The sequence below is a fragment of the Buteo buteo genome, chromosome 27 (genome assembly GCF_964188355.1).
Source record: "Buteo buteo chromosome 27, bButBut1.hap1.1, whole genome shotgun sequence".
In the NCBI taxonomy this organism is placed as follows: Eukaryota; Metazoa; Chordata; class Aves; order Accipitriformes; family Accipitridae; genus Buteo; species Buteo buteo.
Window position 1 is genome coordinate 5,201,117 of NC_134197.1, and position 24,532 is coordinate 5,225,648.

The following is a 24,532-nucleotide window of genomic DNA, read 5'->3' on the forward strand; positions in this document are numbered from 1 at the left end:
CATTTGTAAGAAAAGGCAAAAGTATCCATGTAACAATACTTAATTGCTTCTAATTTGAACAGAAAGGACTTAACAAGGAAAGCAACTATTTTTAGCATATTCTAACATTTAAGATCTAACAAATGGGTATATGCCATACCTAACTTTTTGACATCTGCTTTGGGCAGTTCAATTCACAAATCCAGCTTCCGTGTCAGTTAAGAAGAGCTGGGCACTTGAAATTCTCAGTAGCTACTATGAACAAGGAGTAGAAAATGTTGGATGTAAGGTTAGCTGGAGCTAAAAGTTAACAAAGGGTAGGTTTGAAAACCTACTTCTCCAAGACTCAGATTCTTGTCTACAATGCTGAATCATTTGCTTATACATAAAAGCTTGAAAACCCTTCTTGCATCAAAGCTACACAAGTACTAATAATAAATACACAGGCATTGTCCTGTGATCGTCCATACTGACATGCTGTTAGCACAATCCTTGGCATAGTTTTGGTGATACACCAGTTATTAGCGTCCCAAACTGTGCTTGGACATGCTTTCAGTGTAGTGTGTCTACTAGGGGCTATTTCCAACATACATATTAGATGTACCCACCTTGTTTTGATGCAATATATGGTTCTATCATGCCAAATGGCTTCAATGCAGAGAACAGGCCTGGTCCATTTTGTTTAGCAACACAGATGTGCTATTAGATTCTGCAATTGACTCTCGGCAGAGAAAACTAGCCTTGCTGCTTCTTCCAAAGACCCAGTATCTTTCTCTCCAGGATATGAAATGTGGGTTCAGTCATGTCCCTCAGCACAAGGAGTTCAAATCTGAAATTCTTGTATCCCATTCCCTGAAAAGTGCCTATAACATGAGGCCACAGGACAAGGCTGGAAGTATTTTCCATTATCCAGCTGAAGCTGTCCTTTGTACATACTTCCAAACAGAGAGGAGTCAGTGGTCAAAAAGGAAAGGGCAAAAGCATAAACACACAAACAAGAGGGATCCTGACTCTAGCATACTGAGCAGGAAATTCTTGAGAGGGAGCAGCCTTGAGTTCCTATGCCTGCCTCTAATATTGTTTATAATGTTTTTCCTCTATTTGAAATTGTACATATGATCTGGAGGGTAGGGACAAGATCATGGAACTTCCCACTTTAATGGAGTGTACCTGCATTAAGCTCTGCACTATTACTACTACATTATTGCAAGTTACCTGAGATAGCTTTTCAATTTAGAAATGTTATCTCTGCACAGCCCTGTAAAAGGGGGAACAGAGGTAGATCAACAGACAGAATACACTAAATTTCAAAAAAGGAAAAAAAAGAAGACGACAGATCTCTTTCCATGTAAACAGCAAAATTAACTTTTTTCCCTGGAGCATTTTTTGTTCATTTAGTTCAAGTTTTTTTATTCACTGGCTCTATACTAGTAAAAACCTACAAAATTTGAATTTTGCTTCATTTACTAAGACAATACTGTGCTTACCATGTGGCTAAGCCTTGATTGATAGATCAAGGAGAAATTTCAGTCGATCTTTTAAACTTTTGTGATTTTCTTTCTTGACACTACTCCATCCCCCTAAGAAAATAATCTTAATTCCTTCTACAGTAATTATCCTTATATAAAACTATTTAAAATATAAACATATGTTTAACTGAGCTTTGCTCTTTTATTTGCAAGTATTTATCTGCAGTTTTTCCATCAGACCAAACGGGCCCAAAAGAAGTGCTGTCTGAAAGGGAACATACAGTTAACAGAATCTACAAGTCCTCTTCAAACAGCTGTCTACTTAAATACAGATGAATACCCCAGATACGTCTCAAAAGTCTTGTAAGTATCATGCCACTGAACATACTAATTTTCCCTGCCAATTGTACATTTTTATGTAACAGTAACTAGGTTGATGTCAAAGAACTGAAACAAAATTATATACCATATGTCATACCAGAAACAGGTTATAAAGATTAGCATATTTATAAGACAAAAAAAAAAGGCATTTTAAGTAATGCAAATATGAAAAAAAAATCTTTTTATTTGTAAAAGCATTTTTTTTCCCCAAATCAACTTAAAGTATGCTTTTCTATTTTACTTTTACAAGATCAAAGAAATTAAATTCCATCCTGTAGGAAAAATCTTAGAGAGGGTAACATCTGATATTGTGCAAAATGTCAACAATCAATAATTTATCCTTTCCAACTGCAATGCTAGGGTCTAAACAATAATCCATTTCATCCAAGATAAGACGGAGAAGTCAGTCAATTTGGTAACCGTCATAATGGCCCAAAACATTCCAAGTTGAAAACCATGTAAGGCAAGAACTGAACATATAACTCTAAGTTTCTAACTAAAATCCAGTATTTTTGACATGAGCCTACTTTTGCACATTTCTAATTGAGTATCTTGATTCATTTAGACAAACTTTTTCAATCAGCACTTTTTAAACTTTTAAAAACCCCATTTAAAAATCTGAAAAGTAGTGCTAATTGAAGATGAACAATTAAAAGCATGTGTTTTTAGCAGAAGACCAATATGCAAATTGTTATTAAAAACAAAGCTAATGGATAATTAGCAAGCTATACTTACCTTTATTATGGTCATTAACTCTCAAAGCAGCAATAAAGTCAGAATAATATTTGCCTACCTCCTGGAGACAAAGCTGATGGACTAACATGTACTTCAATGTATTCTACATGTATTTTGTTATGTTGCCTTTGGTGATAATATATTAATTTAGCTAAGCCAATTTAACATCAATATCAAAATAGCTTGCCAGAGGAAACTGAAATATATATTTTGCCTAGTAGGAACATATTTTTTTATACAAGAATCTTCACAAAAAATTGTTACAATTCTCTAACAAAATTTTCAAAATGTGAAAAATTACTAAAAGTAACTTTAGATTAATAATTAAAAGTACCAAAAAAATTATAAAACTCCTTTTGATGATGAGGCCAATTTTTCCCATTACTAAGGCATTCATTTTAAGAATCCAAAGCTGTGAGTAGCAGATTTTTATATTATTAACATTGCCATATGAAGTAGTCAACATAATAAAGGCTCTAGTAAACTCTGATCAAACCATCTGCAAAGGTTTGGTTTTCCTGTCTTTGTAATTTTCTTCACTTAGACTGAGAGTAATCTCGTCTTCATACACACTTTATGATGCACTACTAATAATCTGTAGTAGAATTAATAGGGTAGTTTCCAGGAAGTAAGCAGTACAGCTACAAGAGTATTTTTGTTGCACAGTTCTTTCAACCTACTATTCATAGGTAAGAAAGTATTTTAATTTCCCTAAATAGCTGATAAGTAATACAGAAATATGCTTATTAAAATCAATTTTTCTTCCCTTAAATGATGTCATATTGTCAAATGGATACAAAAAGTGAATGAATGAATAAGTATTTGCAGTAGCAATGCAATATTGATACCGTGCAAGTGCTTCACCAGCACTTGCTCCGATTATTTTGCCTTGGAAGAGTTTGCATAGGTTAATTGTTGAGAACAATTCTGTGGATGATGCATGAAGAGAAATAGGATCCAAGATGGTGAAACAGCCATCAAGGCACTAAAGAAGATAAATCACAAAGGATTTCTCTACCACTGTAATCACAGTAATCAAATAAAACTCTTCTACCTATCTCCAGTCTTATAAACAACACAGATCAGAGGGGATCCAGAAGACCATGTTTGGTAAGTAAATATCCTTTTCGAAAAAGTGATGGAATGTGCCATACTTAAGTATCACAACAGTAATCCTTGTTTGATGTGCAGAAACTTGTGGCTTACATGCAGATACAAAGGTTCGATGTTCATTTTGATAAACGGGTTAGACTAACTGAAACCCGAGACGCTGAAGGGCGAGAGACTTAACTGCATAGGCTTCAGGATTACAGCAGAGCTCTACCCCTCTGGAGTCCCCAGAGATTGTTGCTCTAAGACGACCTTCTGCTCTAAGAAAACCCTCTGCAAGAGCCAGCACCTTTTAGCTGGTTTTCCTATTGAACTTTTTTTCCCTGTAACTTACAGTTTGAGGTATGTATTCTATTCTCTGTCCAGATGGACAGTGTCAGGAATTTATAGATAAGAACTCAAGAAAGATCCTTCATCTTCCAGTGTGGAAAAAGCCATTTATGCAGTATCTCTGTTGTCTCCCACACAGGACATCCTTTCTGCTAATAAAAGTCCCTGCAGTAGGTATAAAAAAAACCCAACACCACAACAACAACAACACAAAAAAGAAAAAAAGGCAGGTGAAAAAAAGGATCAGGGGTAAGGGAAAGCTCTGGAAATATGGGATGCTGTTTTTTCTAGAAAGGACTGTAATTAGCCTAATAACTGACATGTACACTATATAAGGGAAAAAAAAAAGACCTTTTTGTGCTACGTGACTATGTAATAATGGACTTCATTGTTTTTCCCCACAAATTTAGAAGCACACTTAATAAATGACCAATAGTGATGATAGACTATCCTTTACCAAGAACTCAAAGAGCAAAGGTTTCAAAGAGCTTGAAACCTGTTGCCTTTAGCTGTTTCTTCAAAGATAGTATGTCTGAAAGATCCAAACTCTTTGTTTCTGACAGAACTGCTGCACACACAGTGATATGAAAAAGCACAACTAAATAATTGAATAACCACAAGTATTTTGACTCTAACATGATTACATTTCACAATGCAGATTTATGAGATTCGAGATCTCCATTTAAGATCATGCCATTTCATACAGTTTCTCTCAGTCAATATAGAAGGTACGAAATGAAACTACATTTAGATGCAGTCATAAATACAAATTATGCTTAGAAATCTGAAATTCAGCAATATATGCATTTAAATCACAAAAATTAATTTTATACCACTCTCCAGTAAATTACAGCATCACACAAAACACAAAATATTGATATTAATGTCTCTATCTGAAACAAAAAAAGAAATATTCCTCCCTGTTGTATGTCATTTGGCCTAAGAACAGCATCTTAAATGTTTATTAAGGTCACAACATTTTAGATAATTACTTCAATATCATTGTTTTCACATAGTTTCAGACAACTAAGAAAGATTATAAAGGAATATTATGTGTTTAACAGCAACAAATATGATCTAAATGTGAAGCTAAAATTCTTAAAATATATTCTGATTTTTCTCTAATATAAAGAAAATGAATAGCCAGATAATTTTTTGGGGGGGGAACTTTGAAAGGTCTATATAAATAAACATGGATTGACTGCACATAGCAGAATGAGTTTTTTAAAACTCAAACACTGTACAAAGTTAAAAGTTTAGACTTAAAATATCAGAAGCATTTTAAAATGGATTTTGATACATTTATGTGACATGAGAACAAATAAACCTTACAAAAGGAAGGAGGAGGCCTCTAAAATGAGTGTTTTAAAAACTGAGATGTTGTTAGATGGCCTTAGTTAAGGCTGGGCACTATTCATACTATTTCTGTAGCTTACCTCCATGGTTTTTTTCTTTGCTTTATCACTCCATTGCTTCTGCCAGCAAAATTTAGAGGAGCAGGTGAAGGCAACTGAGTAGGGAAGAAGGAACTAAGAGTGGAAATTATTGCTAGAACAATATTTTCCTTCTTATACTGCACCCTGAGGGTCACAGTTCTGAACACTATAAGGGTGCAATTATTTAACTCAATGCCAAATGACACAAAACATTCTTTCAGATATGTTAAAATAACCTGTTTAAAAAAGAGTTATTAAAAACAGGGCAGAGGCATTAAAACGTAATTTTGGAAAATATAATTATGCAAAGCACTAATATGTCTAATAATTATATGTTAATTTAAAATTTCTTTCTATGTAGATGTAATACTTTGTCTACAAAAAACAGAAAAGTAAAAGAACTTCTGACCAGCATCAGTATAGGACTTCAGAGGGCTTGAACACACTGAAGGCTTCAAAAATCCCCAACATATCAATCACTATGGACAGTTCTTCATATGTACAGTAAATTCTACTTGTCAGCTTACTACATAAGCTCTGAATAGCTATGTCTTGTGTTTTATTTGCCTTTATGCAGCATATGACCAAGCATGCATACACACAGTTTACTCAGCATGTAGCCATTTTTCCAGAATTTCAAGGCAGCTGAGGCTGTTGGATGTCTGGACAAGTGACTGAGAGCTGCAAATAGGTATGAAATCAACATTTGCCTTTCACACAGTATATAAGATTTGACTGAATTATGAGAAACCCGTATCTGGCAACTCTAGTACTGGTTTGGGGAGCTCTTTCAGTCAAGGCAGTCACATCCTTAGAACAGCACTGTATCTGGTCTTGTAATAAACAACAGCAAACATTTTCTTTCTTTCACAAGTTAGGTAATATCCACTGTCTTTGTCACATGTTAATAGTTCCAACAGAACTCTTCTGGTAAACACACAGATATGGATGTTAATTAAATTCAACTCAAGTGTGAGTGACAACTAGATGCATTGCACGTGCCCAACACCAACACTCACTAAGTAGTTATAAAAAATGTGCAATATGCCATAATTTACCAAAGCACCAATACCTAATCACTTCATGCTGCAATGAATTTCAAGTAAACATGAGTAGTTATGCCATTAATTCTAATTAACTGACAGCTAACAGTTACTCCGCTATAGTGAACATTTGCACAAAAGCTGGTTTATCAGTATTTATAATGTCCAGCAGCTCTACAGAAAGATATTTAGAACACTAAGAATTCTTGTAAGAATTGTTCTTATAAGTAAGAACATTTGTTCATATGCAAGTGTGGAAGTCCAAAAATACTCAGCACTGTATTTTTTATATACAATATGAAAACTTTGACCTCATTTGCATTAAACCATCAGGACAGATATTAAATAATATCACTGATCATTTATTAACCTAATAACTCTTTTTGACCAGACTGCACAAGCACAAACTGACAGTTACTCTTTTCTTTTGTTTGCCAAGTCAGCTAAGTGATCAAGAGGAGCTAAGCTTTTTGTTATTACCCAGCTGCACTAGCACATGATGATTGAAAACTTCTGGGGATGTAACTTTAGGTAAGATCAGAATATACCCTAGCGGAGAGGTTTTTCAGAAGCTGAAGAGTTTACACTGGCACTGATGTAACCAAGCCACAGAATAAAATTAGAAGATTAAAAATACTATCTCCTAATTCACCTGCCACCAATTCATACTGATAAATCACTTCCCTTTATTACTGTACTTGCCAACACAGGTGAAAGCTTTTGTATTTTGTCATTTGTAAGTATACAAACATAACTCCTACTTACTGATCTTTGATTTAATCCTTGATTAACTATCACAATGAAACTAACAATTTAAAGGGCGATGAAAACACAATCCTACTTAGCAAGAGTAGAACCTAGACCAAAGAATATCCTTCCTTCATTGAGCCCACTTGGACTCAGCCACTTAGGGAAAGCCACCACTGTTTCTGAGGTAATTTTAAAAGCTCTATCTGCCTACAGCTTCCACTGCTGACAGTTTTTAGTTTTGTTTGCCTGTGTTTTAGTTGTGGTTTAGTTGTGTTTATGTCTCTTCTCACTGACTGCCAACTTATAGAGGAAATTGCCTATAGAAAGGAAATACTAAAACAGATGCATTCAGCATAATGTCAAATGTATAAAATAAATTGGAAAAAGTTTTATGTCTCTCTTCAGTCAAAAAGCATTTAGGGTGAAAGTGATACCACATTTGTTGGTGAAAGCTATTTTGCAGTCATCAAGCTTCTATTCTGCATTGTTATAGATGAAAAGTATCCATCTCTGCCCATGAGATAAGCATGGTCCATTTGTAGAGCCACCTTACATTTTCTCACTGGCTGCTCCACTAATTTTTTTTTTTAGTGGAGCTCAACAATTTGAAAATGTCAAAAAATTAAGTTTTAGATCTTACCTGGATTTCTGTAACAGAATTAATAAGATTTGTACTCTTCAAATTTTAACAGGCACAATAGTTAACATTTCAGATTTTTATTGAAACCAGCATGCCATAAATATGTCTGTTCAGGTTTTGGGTAGCAGAAGACATAGCTATACCCAGTATACAAAAGCTGAAAACTATATTCATGAGAAATGTGAATGGGATTGACATGGCATCATTTTAATTATGATACACTTACATAGTGAATGTAACATTGAATTACCAGCACTGAAAACTTTTGAGTTTGACATGACTGTCATTAACTCAAAATTCTCAACTAAAGATTCAGAAAAATATGCATAAATATTTGACCCATTAAGTGCTAATAATAAATCATATATAATGAAAATAATTAAATCTGAGGAAGATTGCTATCAACACTAGTATAGAAGAACTTGAGGAAAGATGTTAGGTACTACATAAATGACTTCAAATTTTCAAAATGCACAGGTATGAAATCTACCTTGCTCTGTTACTCGTTGATACTTCAAACTTGTGGATAAATGGGAGATTTATCCTCAGAGTCACCTGAAATTTTTCTGCTGATGACTTCATTAAACAATAGCATCACCAGCCTATTTTGTTAATTGAAGTAAGGTAGAATCAATTAACTTATTCTCCCATTTCCATGAACAGAAACAATTAAAAGTGAAATTTTAGCCTTGTTGTATGGATAATGAGCACTAGCATGATCAGGCTCTGTGAATAGGAAACACCTTTTCTCAGTCTACAAATTTCAAGAAGTTACTATCTAAAATATGTATTATTTTCAAGAGGAAAAAAAAACCCACAGACCTCTCAGTAGTTCTTAAAAGCTAAGAATCTTGCATGCTAGTTCCAAGAGAAAAGATAGCACAGAACTTAAAAAAAAAAAGTTTATGATAACTAGGATATTATTTTCTTTTTAAAATATGTTATTTTTAAAATTATGGCTGCACATGCCAATGCAGGAAATGAATTTAACAATGATCCACATATTTTTCTCTATTTAAGACATGTCCGATGTTACTCGAGATAAAGAAGCAACTAGTTATGTTTATTAAAAAATAATTCTAAAGGGAAATGGAAAATTAGTTGATAGCATTTACCTTAAAATATGGTGTTTGAAGTGGCATGTATTAAAATGGTTTTAAGAAGTTACTCCCTCTTCAAAAACAAATCTAACTTCTTCATGGCAATAAAAATAGCAAAAGGAGAAACACAGGAGTTACTATTCTTGATCTCTTGCCTCTTATGTAACATTTTTGAAAAACAATGCCTGGGATTATCTACCGTTAAACAATCTTTCCGATTATCTGTTGTGAACAAGGTCTTCCAGCACAATAAAAGCCCTGCTTCAGATAATACAAGTGTCCTAGAAAAGCTATTCTGTGTCCAGTTAGAGGATAACTAAGGAATCCGTTCTACATTTCACATATAGAATCAGGGGTTTTAAACTATCACCTCAGCCTTTTATTAACAGTAGGCATTATTTGTATTACAATAGCATGTAGGAGCAATAATCAGAGACCAGAAGCACATTGTTGTAGAGGCTCTATCAACCTGGGACAAAAAGATAAAGCAAATAGAGGACAACAGTGAGACACACAGATGGGCATACATGCAAACAATGAGACAGTCTTCATCATGGGACAACAGCATTTCCAGTGCATTTTCAGGTAGGCTACTGTAAAAGGGTTTTTTACGCATCATAGGGAAAAAAAAAAAAAAAGAGTTCTTGAAGACTTTAAAGGACGCATTTGTTCACAGACAAAGAGTTTCTCCTAAACAATAGGGACAGCAGGGAAGAAAGCACAAGGGTGCTATTTTGCAAATGTTACTTTAGCGTGATAAGTTAGAATCTGAGTTTATTCAACTTCTTGATACTGAAGGAAAGAAAAGAGTCCCAAACGATCTGCAAGAAAAGTTAGTTGTACCTCTACATGCACAGATTCAAGAGGACTTAAAATTATGCTAATCAGTACACACATTTAGAAATACTGACAGAGAATTACCCTTACCTCCTCCCACCCACTTCAACACTACAGCAGTGTATCATTTGCCATGTGTCATGTTATGATAAATGTATTATTTTTGAATTACAAGTATGGCATAGCACCATATATTTCTTTCCCAATCACCACGTACCATTTAGTTATTTCAGAAGTATTTAGTCATGAATGTCCTTTGCACTTCTGGACAGATAAGAAATAAGAAACAAGGAACACTCCCCAATGTGCAAGATAGTAATGACACAAATATTAGATGAGCAAACAGTGCCAGTATAACAAAATGCATTTTTTCTAAACGTCTGAACATTTGAAATATTTGCATTATAGTTCCATTGTTTTCTTAGTACCTTCCCTTAAAAGGTAGCATTGCTACTGAGTAAATGTCCTATGAACTCAATGCCAAAAACACCTATCAAAGCCACAACATTCTTAGCTAATAAATATAGAAAGTTAGACAAATATGAATCTGAGGATGAAAGTAGTGTCTACCAGATCTTCCGATTTTTTGTGTAATAATGAGTTACAAACTTCAATTTCAGCCTGGAATCAATGTGGGACTATTTTGGCAACATGTACTGGAGCTATGTATCATTATTGTCTACTTTCTGGTCCAAAAGGGCTATACCCAACAAATTATTTTTTAGATAACTTGTTAGACCTAGGAGTTTATTAGAAAAATATATGGCTTATGTCTTGAAAGACCATAAAGTGGTTTAAAGAGACCTAAGGGACAATGATTTATCTACCAGAATCAACCTTCTCTTCAGGCTGCAGCAATAGAGCATAGAAATGTGAAAAAAAGGATTAAAGATTCAAGTTATCTGCTTAAAAACCGCAAATGCGTTATCACTTATCAAAAATGACACTTCAAAAGTTATCTAGATGGTGTGACATAAGATTGTACAATCCACTTCCACATTTTGCATAAAGTGGTGTTAAAGACTTCCTTTTATGAGAGTTGTTGGAACTCATACCACCATTTTTACCTGCTGAATCTGCCTATTAGATACAAATGTTAAGAAGTCATACCTGTGGAATTTGCAACTTAAGTTACAGTTTTGTTTTTGTTTTTTTTTAAGGAAAAAAAATATTATTCCCATTATCAGTCTTGAGAATTGAGATATATGGGGATTAAGGGGAATATTCATATTACCTAACTTTAGCACTTACCTTACAAGCTTAGGTTAGGAAGACTTTAGTAAGACTCCATCTAACAGAGGGTAAACTCACTGAAAGGGTCTTTCAGAGAAAAAATCCAAAGTTAAGTCTTCTAAACCACTCCTTTATAAAGGCACTAACCTTTCTATTTTCTACCCAGGAACAGCAGCCTCCACCTGTTTGTAAGAAGTTAGGCAGTGTACATTCCCTTGTGTTTTGTCTGAGTCTGAAAACTCCTTAAGAATTTAAACTGATCTTAGTGATGGCTGCCAGGGTCATGCCCTCTGGCCATGCATTCCCATCACCTCTTTTGCTTTGTCCCTGATGCTTGTGTGACCCCAGTTTGAGCTAGTTCAGGGAGCTGAACAGCTGAAAATTAACTTTAAAAACACTTCCCTTAAAAGGCCTAGATCTACATTTTCAGTATTAGTGAGGGTGTCATTTGTCTTACACCTCAGGGAAATTTCACAGATAAAACATATGATTAACAGCAGACTAGTATATATTCTAGTAACAGATTTATTATTTTTCTTAGCAAGGGCAGAACAAAAAATAACCCTTAGTAAACCAAAAACACTAATGCTCAAGATACAGTATACAAATACCATGTGTGTCTAGAAGCTAACTAATTAAGTTAGTATGCACATTAAAATAAAAGGTTCTTCCCTTCTAGGCCATGTAACCCCTTAAGCTCAGACCTCCAAGTGCTACATGAACTAATTCCTGCAGAACCTATTGGAAGTTCCAGGGCCATGACATTTCAACAACCATGTGCATAAAGGAAGAGGGAAGGTTTACTTACATGAAAAAAAAATTCATCGCATCTATTTAACACCTATTTATAACCAATAAACTGAGAAAACAATACACTTCCCATAAGAAAACATGCCAACTACTAAACACCTCCAATTTAATAAATTTAACTAGGCTACATGTGAGTCCACTTATCAGAAGAGTCCTAGGGAATGGAAATTATGAAATTGTCTGAAATAGTCTGTAACAAGACCAACATCAGCACAGACAGAAATAACTCCAGCAACCCCAATTTCTTCAGGAACAGACCTTTCATGGAGTTGTATTTTTGTTCTGCATGAGCTATATGGGTGGTGAAGGGTCATCTTTGAGGCACATGGAGCGAAGAGTCTTTATTCACTAGAAAATACTCACTCAATAGTCAGAAATAGAAAACAAGTCTCACCAATCACCTGCTTTCCAGCTGTAATAACTGTAAGTAGTCTAATCCAGTGCCACACTATAGCTGCTAACAGTTCTTCCTTTAGTCCACACAAAAGTTGTCTTGTGCTGAATTTAAAAGATTTGAAGAAATGAAAGATGTAGCCAAGCACTGACAAGAAAACAAAATACTGAAAAACTTATCAACGAGCAGTATTCGGTCTTATTTCTGACTAATGTAGAGAGTAAAATAATATGTGTCAATTTAAATTTAATCATAATGCAGATGCATAAAGAATTCAGATTAAAGATGCACAAGCTACCTTAGTTCTGGCATTTTCTAATCTCTGCACAAATCTTACAAGAATTATTCTAGTTTATATATTACAACTTCAAGAAAACACAATTTTGAAAAGACCAACAAATCATCAATTTGTTCATTAAAAACTATTTAAATACATATTGTGTAGGTACATATGCAGAGGGAGAAAGAAAGGTCTACTTCTGCAATGAACTCAGTCAGCATGAACAAGATTTTGCTCCACGAGGAATCTAATTGCCTGTAGTCTGCCCACAGATTCATTACAGCAAAAAGGTTCAAGTGAACCAAATAACAAGTCCATTCAGAAAGTGATGCTCAGGTAAAACTGTATACAAAGTTGCTAAATGCATTAACATCTTTTATTTTAATCAAGAGTGTGTTCAAGACTTGTATGTATGTGCTGGTAAGAACAATAAAACACCACCACCACCAAATCCCTCTGAGACATACAAAAGCCCAAGCCCTTCACTTAAAAGCTTCCTAATAATTCACTTTAAGATTGTTTATTAAAATTTCTGTGGTTTGTTTAATCAGTCAGACAATCTTTAAAATATTAGCCAATATTTGTCTTTGTTATTCAAAATATATGACTATGCACAGAGATGACAGAACCTTCCAGAACAACCTTTCAAGGACTATGAGCCATGGACACGGATTCCCTTCCATTCTTCTGAAGTGATGTGAAAAGTCACACAGCATAACTGCCACAACCTCTCTCCCCGTACCTAGGTCATTCCTGGTCTAAGCATCTTCTGGTAGTGCATGAAAACAACATTGATAAACACCTATTACATACAGTCTTGCTTCACCTCTAATATTACTGCAATCTCAAGAAACTATCGGAAACTCTGTACTTAAGATGTTAATAGATAGATATACATATCTCTTTGAACTTGCTTTGAGAAGTCTTGAGAAGTCATTTTTCAGCAAAACATAAGCATATAAACCAAACATAGATTTACAACAGTAGAAAGAGTTGGAAGTCACATGATATGGCCACAGAAAAAGCCAACTGTCTCCACCCCATTTCTATTTAGAGTAGGCTTGTATCTACCCCTCCAAATCAATTTTTTGTTATAATTATATACACAAAGAATTCACCTGTTTAAAAACCAAAACATACTTAAGATGTTCATCTAAAGAAAGGGAACACAAGAGGTAAATCCAATACAAATTTATGAGTTTCCAATAAACAGTAACAGAATCTTTTGGAATTAGAAATGCATCATTCTACATTTAATTCAGAATGCTTTTCACTCTCCAGTAAGTATTGCCCTCACATTTAACCGTCTCTTTGTCCTTCCAACAACTAAATACTCTATACAAGTTGCTTATCATGTCTGCATCTAATGCAATTTGAAATTTGCTTGAAAATGCTTCCTACACTTAGCATATTTGTAAGTTACACCAGATCAAATATTTGAATTAAAAAAGTTGGGCCCCAGAAATATTTTCTTCTATCTTCCATGTCACGGCTTCTGTCAAAGCATAATAGATATCAATATCACCTTAAATGCACATTCAGGTACATGTAGGATTCTGAATTACAGATTTGATCAAGTAGCATAAAAAGAGTACACTTCCATTGCTGTAAAACTAAGAAAAATCAGACAAGCTTCTCTTTCTTAATATTTAAAGATACCTATCTCCTGTAGGAGAAGCTTAAAGCTTTGCACTGCTTTTATTTATTTTAAAATCATTCTGAACAACAGCCATCAATCCGAAGAAGTATATTTTCTAAGTATTGTTTCACTCTTCAACAAAAGTAAGACATTGGGAGGGTACTGAAATTCATTAAGATGCATGTGGAGTAGCCTCTAGCAACTTCCAGCCTGTTTAAATAAGCAGAATTTTTCCATTTCCATACAAATATTCTGGTATTTTAGTAAACATTTTGTACCTCAGTAGACAACAGTGTTTGTTAATCTCTCACCTAACTAATAAATTCCAATCCTGCAACGAGCCCTATGTATTCAACAGGACTATGCCCAGGCATGCTAGACCACTGAGCTAGAGGTCACTGCAGGATAACATTCTTCTCAGTAGTTACTGTGTCGAAATGATTCACTTCTACCATCACCTTGCAAATTCTAATTTGATAATTATAGCGATTATCAATTAGCATCTCATCACTATTTGATGACACACAATGACTTGAGGCTAACTAGCACCTAATACTCAAATTTAACAAAAATGCCATGAAAAGAGGCATCATGGCAGAGGCTAGCAGGCATGAAGAACGGAGTAAACAAAGAAATGTGCAACAGTTTTCAGACTCTTACAGGTTAATTTTTCTGACAAGCTTCCCATTCACAGATGGGCCAATGTAGCAAGCCGGGTGAGACACACATATAGTCTGAATGGCATTTATGCAGATCTGCAGCCATTACAGAAGCTGGAGTACCACTCTAGGCTACATTCATAGGACAGGCCACAACCTTTGTCATCTCTATGTTTCTTCCACCCAGAAAAACCACTCCCATAACAAGAAGGTCTGCACTAACAATACTAAGGTTCAAAGAAAATACTTGATTATTCAGTACAATAAACCACTGTATGTTTCATAAGAATTAAATTCACTTTGAAAAGGAAAAAGAAATCAAATAAATTGTTACATCTAATTACGTACCACAACTACCAGAAGACAGAAAAGCTAACTACAAAATGAATTTACAAGTTGTTTTATCTACAGTCTGCCTCTAGTTCTGCTTTTACATGGATGATCATTCAAGTCTAGAGAATACTCAACCAACCTGTTGGCAGTTGAAAACCTTTTCTTCCATTCACTTTACAGTATAAAATACTTTATCTCAACGACTTTATCTAATCTGTTTCCTATGAACTAAGAACCTGCATTTCAGGATGCCTGAAATATTTCTTCAATGCTGAAATAGTTATTATAGAAACATTAGCTGGTTATAGCATAGTATTATGATTCATCCAAAATAGCCATGGCCCATATATTTAGAATGTTCATTTTTTTATCACTGGAGTCATGTAATTCTCTCATGCGTATGACCACATCATTCCATTAAAAACTTTCTGTGGGCTGTAGCAGAATTTCCATTTTCATCAAGGACTTTTATAAAAAACTGTCATCTTCTCTCTAAGGTAAATTTTTGCATAGAAATTATGAATGTATTAGAATCCATTAGAATTCAGAGTGCAAAAGAATCGTAAGTTATAAATGAATACAAATTTTGTGAAAACCTAATAGAAGCACTCTGCATTAAGACCTCCATGCTGGTTTATGTATTGAAGAATTTTTAGAGGACTAACTGTAATTTGCGTTTTCTGCATTATATAAAAATAAAAACGTATTTTGTTTCTGCATTATATAATTGTTTTATGTTTCATTGCTTAATGTCTTCTAAACTCTATGCCTTTATCTGCACCAATATTTCTCAGAAATAATGTATCTTATTCTCTTCGCTTCCCCTCCCCCTCTTAAATACTTATGGGTAAAACTAACTTGGTGTTAGGACTTTAGGATAGTTCGTAAACACTACATAACCCCCTGCGATATATATTACCTAAAACTGATACTACTGCAAATGCTTAGCAGTCTGAAATATGCTATTGAAAAAAATTTCTATACTATGTGGTAAACAAAAGTTTCCATTCACTTTTTATGGCTAGTTTACTACTAAACCACAGAAAACTGTTTTACATGGCATCTAAATTGATTCCTGAATCACTGGCACTTAAAACTGCCTTATATGAAAATTTTTTACGTTTTTAATCTAAACAGCAAGAATCATCAGCATTTGTCTTCCAAAATGAAGCATCATGTTGGCATCTATCAACAACAACTACCAAAAGAAAAAAAGTTACGGGAATTCTAATTGGCAGAGGGAATTATTTCAGGTATGTCTTGTTTCAGAATAACAATACCCTGTTAGGGCTTGCAGGCCTCAGCATAAATAGTTTGGGAATAGCAATGACAGCATAAACAAAGCACTGAAAAAGGTTTATGAGGGTGGAGTCCATTATTAAACACCTGATTAAAACTCTTCTGTATCCTGCGGCTCCAAACTTTCTGAGGATACAGTAGTATACCCTGAGCTAACAAACTACAGCAGACTTGGCTTATAACCCCTCTTCCTCAACACACAAACCCATCCAGTTATTAAAACTGAAGGCACCGTTGTTCCCTGTGAAATACTTGAAAACAAAGAACTAAAACACAAAGACCATTCCCCTTCATAGAGTATTAACTTCCGCTTTTAATAACTAACTCATCGTCCCACACGATACAGTTCTGCATTGTCCAACACATACCACTTCAGCCAGACAATGCACACAGCAATAAAACTCAATCCAGCAAAGAAAGTGAAAGCTGCGTTTGTTCAGCCTGTTATTTGGCGCAGCCAACTGTAATGCTTCTGCCTGCCATTTATTGTTTACTCTGTCAAAGGATTATTAAGAATTAAGCTACATTTGGCAATTTTTTGAGAAGGGAATTTACATGCAAAGTGACTGACACTTGATATTTAAAGTCTATTGGTCGACTCTGACCCTTCGTTTACAAGTGACTCATTTGACTGCAAGGATCTCTGATGTGGAAATGCTCAGATACGAATCAATTGCAGTTTTTGTCTCAGCTAAATGTTACTTGGCAATCCAAAAGAAATGAACAATGCTAGAACGGAGGTTCACACAGAATAGTACTCATATGTTTAAAGAATTCCATTTACATGCCTGATTTAGTTCTAGTCGGCGGATTTATGACTCCCCTTCTCCTAATAACTTATCTCAGCGCACAGTGTTTTTAAACACACACACACACAAGCAGCAGTTAACTCTTTTGCTGCCTAAAAGAACAGAAATGTACGGACGTATTTAAGTAAATAAAAAAAGCAGGTGGGGTCCCCATAGGGCTTTTGATTCTCTGTGGGAGGTTGGGATAGGACGAGAAAGGGAGAGAAACACGTAGGTACAGTTTGCAAATCCCTGTTCCATAAAGAAACGATTGTGTGTAAGAAACGACCATTCCTACACGACATCAGCTCAGTGCGAATTCTGCAGTTTACCTCTGGTAAGGGTAAAGTAAAAGGGTTTCTCTGTACCCGAGCGAGATTCCCTTCCTCTTAGAAGGCAGATGCAGCATTTCTATAAACAAAAATGTCTCTAGCCCTACCTTGTGCCAGTGCTTGCAACATGTGGAGCTGAAGCAACAGAAACGCCCACCATCCCCGACAGAAGATGAAACAGAAGTTTAACTTTATCATCATTCCGCCTCGCCTGCTATTCCTTCGGGCAATAATTTCGCGATCCACCCTTCTTTCAACTGTTATTGCCTCACTGATCCCCATCCGATCCGACTGCCTGCCACTCCTGACAGCGCTTTGGTCATTGCTCATTCCGCACCCCGAGGCCGGGCTCTCTGTGGTGGGTTGGGAACATCGCCCGCTGCCTTTGTCCAGGAGTTTGGGGGGGACTGAAGCCCCCACTTCACAGGAACGGCGGACTCTTTGATTTGTGCTCACTTTGCATGCAACCCGAAAGCAGCCCTCCGCGTGCCTCCCGGTATGATAATCGCCACCTAAGTCAATGTTTCTTGTGGAGGTATTGATTGCACCAAAACAACCAGTCAGAAATGTGAAACACATGTTTCTCTGCACTGTCACATCCAATGCCTTCAACAGAGAGGGAGTAAGTTTATTGGCGTCAGTATTTCAGTAAATCCGGATCCTTCAGCACATCGCTAACAGAAACAGAGAAAGACTGATCCATCTTAGCCACCAGCAGACAACCCAAGACAATCCAAAGAGTACCTTTCATACCGCAACGATGATGGAAACTGTTACCCCTGTGATTTTTGTGAAGCGTGGTGAGTTTTCCAGCATGTGTCCCATTCTGCTGTAAAAACCTTGCGATGGAAGTGTTAAATTCTCGTAGAAGGGGGGAAAAAAAAAAGCGTCAAGGAAAAAAAAAACCTAATTGAAAGTGTCTCGCTATTCCTTGCGCTAAGGATTTATTTCAGACAATTTCAAGATTAGCCATGCAGACAGGGTAGTCTCCAGATATCCCCGCAAAGCTCTGCATAGTTTATATTAATCCGATTTTCTTTTGGATACAAATCTCTACCGTCAATAGAAGGGTTTGAAGGGTCCTCGAGCAGGTAAATTGAGCAGCTCTGGCTGTGATTCCAGCTCGCTGTGCAGTCAGTCAGCCACAGGCCAGCGGCAGTGTCACTTGAACTCTCACGTTCAGCCGGAGGTAGGGAAAACCTCCGTTGATCATATCTCCCTCCTCCTCGAAGATTGGTGCTGGTCTCTTTCTTGCAGGGAGACCACGACAAAAATCACCTCTAACACGTAAAGCGCTTTTCTTCTGGCCGGCTACGGACGCAGCAACGAAACAAACCCTCAGCTGGTTAGTGTCCGGAGCGGGGGGAGGGAAAACCTCCCGAAACAAACAGCAACAAGGTGAAATCCTTCCAGCTTTGCTTAGATGGACTCCTGCTTTCCTTGTTTATGCAGCCCAGGGATCCTGGTTCTTCCTCTGAGCCTCTCTCCCTTACAGAAGCTGTAAACACAAGAGGCAAAGCGCTATCACAACAGCAGCAGCGGCGGCAATAAAACCGTGCCGAAAAAAAAAAAAAAAACCAAAACCCACCCACCAAACAAAAAAGCGCTGAAGGTTTTACATTTAAACAATGCATCGGGTGTTGTTTCAGTCCCGCCTTCCGTAAAGGGAAAAGTTTCGTGGGGGATTCCCTCCCCCCCCTCATTAAAAAGAAAGAATATGAGTAGTTATAAAAGAAGTACACCCAGGATAAACGCAAGTTAAAAACAAAGCACCTAGGCGCGAAGTTGATCAAACACAAATCCTGTCAGCTCCCCCCCCCCATCCCCCCCTCCCCGAAAGACAGCCTGAACTTTTCTCGCCTCCTTCAGCACCAGCGCGGTTTTAACCCTCCCCTGGCAGCAGACTCGCACTTCACCCGCCATCCCTCCCGGGCGCCTACCTCGCCGTCTCCGCCCCGCGTCCTCGCTCCCCTCTCACCTCCCTCAAAACCGGCAGACACACTCCCCGCCCCGGCCGCCGCGCCTGCTGGCTCAACCTCCCGTCTCCCCTCACGCCTCTCCACAGCCCGCGGGGCTCCCCACACACACCCACCCCGCGCCTCGTCCCACCTTCCCCTGACCTACACCTCAACGGGGCTGTGTCTGGGGGCGGGAGGGGGGGAACGAACATCCTCTCACGGAGCTGAGGAGGAGAGCTGCTGGATGGGGAGGGGGGGGTTATGTGTGTGGAACTGTCAGGAGCGGGCGGCAGGGCGGCATTTCCATACAGGTTTGCCCGCCGGCTCTCCACAGACGCCGGAGGAGGAGACACCCCCCCCTCCCCGCGCGCGCACACACACACACTGCCCTGCCGCCAGCGCGGGACCTGCCCGCAGCCGCCTCAAACGCCGTTCGCCCTAACGCTCCTCCCCGCCCCCCCCCCCGCCGTCCGCCGTCCGCTAGCACCGCCTCCAGCCAAGCCGCTGATTGGGCGGCAGGCGCGCGAGGCCGGGGCGCAGGAGCCCGCAGCTCGCGCATAGGCGGGAGGGGCGGGGAGGGGGGAGAGGAACGTCGTCCCGCGTCCCTGCGCTGAGCTTTAACGGCCGCGCGCGTGCGAGCCTGGAGGGGACGCGTCACCGCTCGTCCCCGCGCCGGCTTTAACGGCCGCGCGCGTGCGCGCCTTGGCGGGACGTTCTCCCGCGTCGCCGCGCTCGCTGCGCCCCCTAGGCCTGTGAGGCGCTGCCGTTGCCGCTGTGGTGGCGGCTGCTGCCGCTGGCAGGGGGCACGCCAGGCACGCCCAGGAAGGCTGGGGTGCGGCTGCTTTAGCTTGTACGTTGCCGGCGGCTATTCTTTTTGTCAGCGAACGAGGAAAATAGCAGGTATATGACAAAGCCAGGGAGCCCGGAGGTGCAAATTACACACCCCCCCCCTTCCTGCTCGTCGTGTTGTGTTTAATTCAGCCTGCGAGGCTGGTAGCGCAGTAAAGTTTCTGAGCTTGCTTTGGGGTTTTTGTTTTTATTCAATGAGTTTAGCGAATGTTTGAGTTGTAGATTGGCAGCCAGCTGCTGCTCTTTTTCCCTTTTTGACAAGCTATCTCTTACGATATAGTCACGCAGGCAAACGTAGGAAATAATCACATCAAATGCAAGGTCATTTTTTTTGTATTATTAACGGTTGGCATTACCGGTTTCTAGCTGAGGTACGTTTTTCAAGAAAACACCTTTTTCTCATGCCTTTGTTATTTTACAGCATAAAAAAGGTAAAGCGTCTTCACTGTTTCCACGCCACCCCAGTACAGGTGAACAGTGTTTACTAGTTCCGTGGCAATGTCTGCCCCGTGCATGTAACACATGCTCCTCGGTTGCACCCTCTTCTATCCAAGCCGTGAAATCCATGCAAACCACTCAGTTTTTCGTCTTGACCATCCCTTCGTATCTCACAGGTAAATCTTGTCTGCCAGGTTCTCACCTACACTGGGGCCCATTTCTTGTAGTATCTAACAGGTTATTGAGGTTTACAACATCCATGTTCTGCCCTTCCTTCTTCCCTGCGTGTGAAAACTTGTTGCTCTAGAAGTTGCTGTACTGAAATTCTTCCCGTGTTGTCATCTTTTCCCAGTAACTAAAAGACATGAGCTGTACTTCAAGAGCTGTCTCTTGCTTGTGGTCAATAGAGCATAAATAGCAATTCTGTTGTATCTCTCGTGTCACACTTTCCTTTTTTTGTGTGTGTAGACCACATGAATAATTATCTACAGATATCAGGACCCAGTGCTTATGATTTTCCCTTCCATATGTCTGTTTTGAGAACAATGCAAAGTGAACCTAGATTGTTTTCAGCTGGGTTGAGAACTGACCTCACGGAAGTAACAATCTGTTTGTAACTCCCATTGTGCCATTAATAGCAGTTAATTTACTGTAGCATGAAGAAACTTTATTTAACTAGTAATTTTGGGTGGGACTGATTTACCTTATCTGGAAACGGAAAGTATATTTAATTGTGCATTTGGTTGGGTTTTTTTTTTTTAAGTACTGTTAACAAAGGAGCATAGGGCTGCTGATGGAAATTTTAGTTTTAAGATTTCAAATTCAGTTTGATTGCTAGGGGAAAGCACTCGGTGCTTCCTTATAAATTCTAAGGAAGACAATTTGCAGTGGTTATGTTATCATTGTCTAAAGTCTGCTGAAAGAATCATTATCAAACTGTTAAATTTTAAAACCAAGATGCTACTGAAGAGAAATACTAATTTCTGTTACCTTGTTTAATTTTAGTGAAAGCTTCTTTCCTCTTGGAGTTAATACATTTTCCTTGTAGCACTTTAAATCTGTTCAGTGTGCAAACACAAGAATAGGAAGCTAACATATTTTCATCATTCAGGCCTTGCTTTTTAAAAGTTATTTAAATATGGTAGTGTCTTTTATAGTTGCCAACTCCACATATTGGGTGAAATGTTTTCAGTTTGTTATTTCCTTAGTTTTTAAGAGTAACCATGTCCCTTTGACATGTCACAGAAGACAACATTTGTGTTGTGATTTTTTTCTATTTGCCTTGGTTGCAATAACTGTACTTAATAGTGTTCAAACCAGAAAAAAATTAACTGAAGTCTTGTTATCTAGATTAGTAAAAGCATTTCACCGTTTTAGTACCTCTGTTCCTTACTTGCTTCTTCACCCTCCAGCATGCATGTAACGAGGAACTAAACCATTAAACATGAAGCAGAAAGACTAGTAGGAGAACAGCTCTCCCACCTGAAAAAGCAGAAACAACAAATCTGATGCTCATAAAGACAGAAGAAAGGAGGGGATTGGCTTCCAGGAATTTTAAGAGTAAGTAAAAGAAAAGAAGCAGCAAGGTAGTTAGTTTCACTTAAAGGTGGAGGAAATGAGGTAAAAGAGGGTTTTTTTCCAATGACTGTTGTGTTGTGCAATGAGGTGTGAATGTGGTAAGTCTTCTAGGGCTGCAGACTTTTTTATAATTAGTACAGAATGGTGGGACAACTTATTTACATAAGTGGTGAGACAATGAGACAAAAGGAAAAGGAATAGAAGGGTCCACTACTCAAGACAGGCCACTTAATGAAAGGCAGCTTTCTAGGCAAGAAAATGGAATTATGAAACTACTTCCAGAGGAAAATCTCACCAGTGTTGTGCAACCTTAATTCTTAATTTCCTTTTACAAGACTTTACATCTTCTAGAGTATAGCTTATTGACTCTTTCTAGCATTTGGAGTTAGCTAAAGTCCTTTAGAGAGAGCGTTCTCATTTACAAATAATTTTATACACTTTTTTGAGAGGTGTGCAGCATGTTGTTTTGATCTAGTTTATCTCCTGATGCAGTCTCTGGTTCTTGCAGTCATTGATGGGTAGTCACCAACTGGGATGTAGATTATACTGAATGCTAAGTTTTTTCAACCAGGTAATTGCTATGGTTTGCTTGCCTATTTTAGTCCTGTAAGCCAAGTAATTATCTTGAATTCATTCTTCTACCAAAAAAAAAAAAAAAAAAATCACTGATTAATTTTGTATTGTGTAGTATTTTCCATCAGTGCACTTTCTTGGTTGATGACTTACTCTACCTGAAAAATTTAACTGGTAAAGGACCCTTACCAAAAACTTTGAAAATTAAATGAAGAGAGATATGAACACTTTAAAAGGCAAAATCATAATATACTATTGCAACCTAAAAGGTAATATTCTAGTAAGATCTTAATCATAAGTAATGTAGAACAATTAATATTTCTAATTCCTTGGATAGAAGGCTTTCCTACAGAAGGCATAAATCGTGTGCGTACCCTGAAAACACCGTTCTGTGGTTTGTTCCTGCACTTCCATTTTCCTTCACTCAAAAACTTAAAGTGTAAAACTTAGGGCAAGCGATTGCATTGACTACTACATGATTGTCCCAGAAGATTTTTATATTGCCTTTCCTTTTCTCCCAGGAGGGACAGAGCTTTAGAAAACAATGAGTATGTGAGTAGAAAGTAACTTACTTTCAAATGGGATTGTTTTTCAGCATACTAAATCAACCTGAATGCAGTAAACTATTGGGAGGGGGCTAAAATCTTCCTTAACAAGGGTATATTCCCAAGGGTCGCTGGCCAGCTGCTTTGCTTTTATGGTGTAAATGTGCTTCTACATCAATAATAAACATTGGAAGAGAGGAAAAAAAATATCACATTACATAGCTGGAAGTCTCAGGGGAGACATTAAACAATGACTTCACCACACTTCTGGAAGTATCTTCTGCAGTGAACACTGTTGCAAGAACAAGAATAACTCCCGTTAAATTTTATTGGACTTAAATAACTTAATATGGTGTCAGTTATAAAGCCCCAAAACAAACAGAATGACAGATTTTTGTTTTCTCCATGTGGTTTGAATTTACATAAAAGAAATTAGAATTAGATTTATACACCTGTTAGGTCTGACTTTAAATTTAGAAATGCTAGCAAATTCAGACTTAAATGCCTTCATTTGCTGGTTAATATGGTTGTGCTTAGGAGTCCAGGAACAGACAAGGTACAGTTCTAAGGCACAGCGGTAAAAGTTGAGGGCAGAGTGAATACATTGAAATGTATGTTTCATGGCTTTTATGAGTCGAAGAGCTATCCTGATAGAGCTGTAGCACAGCTGTGTTTGTGTTCAAATACAGTTAAGCTGATATGGACAATGTCTGTACAGTCAGGAGAAGGGGCTAGTGTAGTTACTGAATTATCCCATCTTCTGTATTGTCCCAATGTAACAATAGGCTTTCCCATTTAGCTATCAGAAGAAATTCACGATGACCTAGCCACAACGCCCTGCTGTGTTTTATGGAGTAGAGAGTTAGCAAAGTAACATAAAGGATCAAGACAACAGGTTCTGCGTTTTTGAAATGTAGACTTTTGAAAACATTCTTAGAGCCTCCCAGAGGAAGACTACAGGGGCTGTAATGATTCTACTCCAGACAAGTTTGGCTAGAATGTAGAGAGAGATCT

At 37.7% G+C, this 24,532-nt stretch overlaps 1 protein-coding gene across 2 annotated transcripts in view; it reads right to left on the reverse strand.

The window, feature by feature from the left end:
- The window catches only part of SDK1 (sidekick cell adhesion molecule 1), a 417,916-nt gene extending 398,297 nt beyond the window's left edge, over positions 1-19,619 (reverse strand). The window contains exons 1-2 of one of the 2 annotated variants that reach the window (XM_075058380.1): positions 19,518-19,619; positions 17,685-19,075 (exon numbers count right to left, since the gene is read on the reverse strand). In XM_075058380.1, coding sequence (XP_074914481.1) covers positions 17,685-18,156 — 472 coding nt within the window. In that variant the 5' untranslated portion in view covers positions 18,157-19,075; positions 19,518-19,619. Of the gene's footprint in view, positions 1-17,684; positions 19,401-19,517 lie in introns of those variants that run through there. The other variant, XM_075058379.1, reaches the window with a different exon arrangement.
- Positions 19,620-24,532: the final 4,913 nt, after the last annotated feature.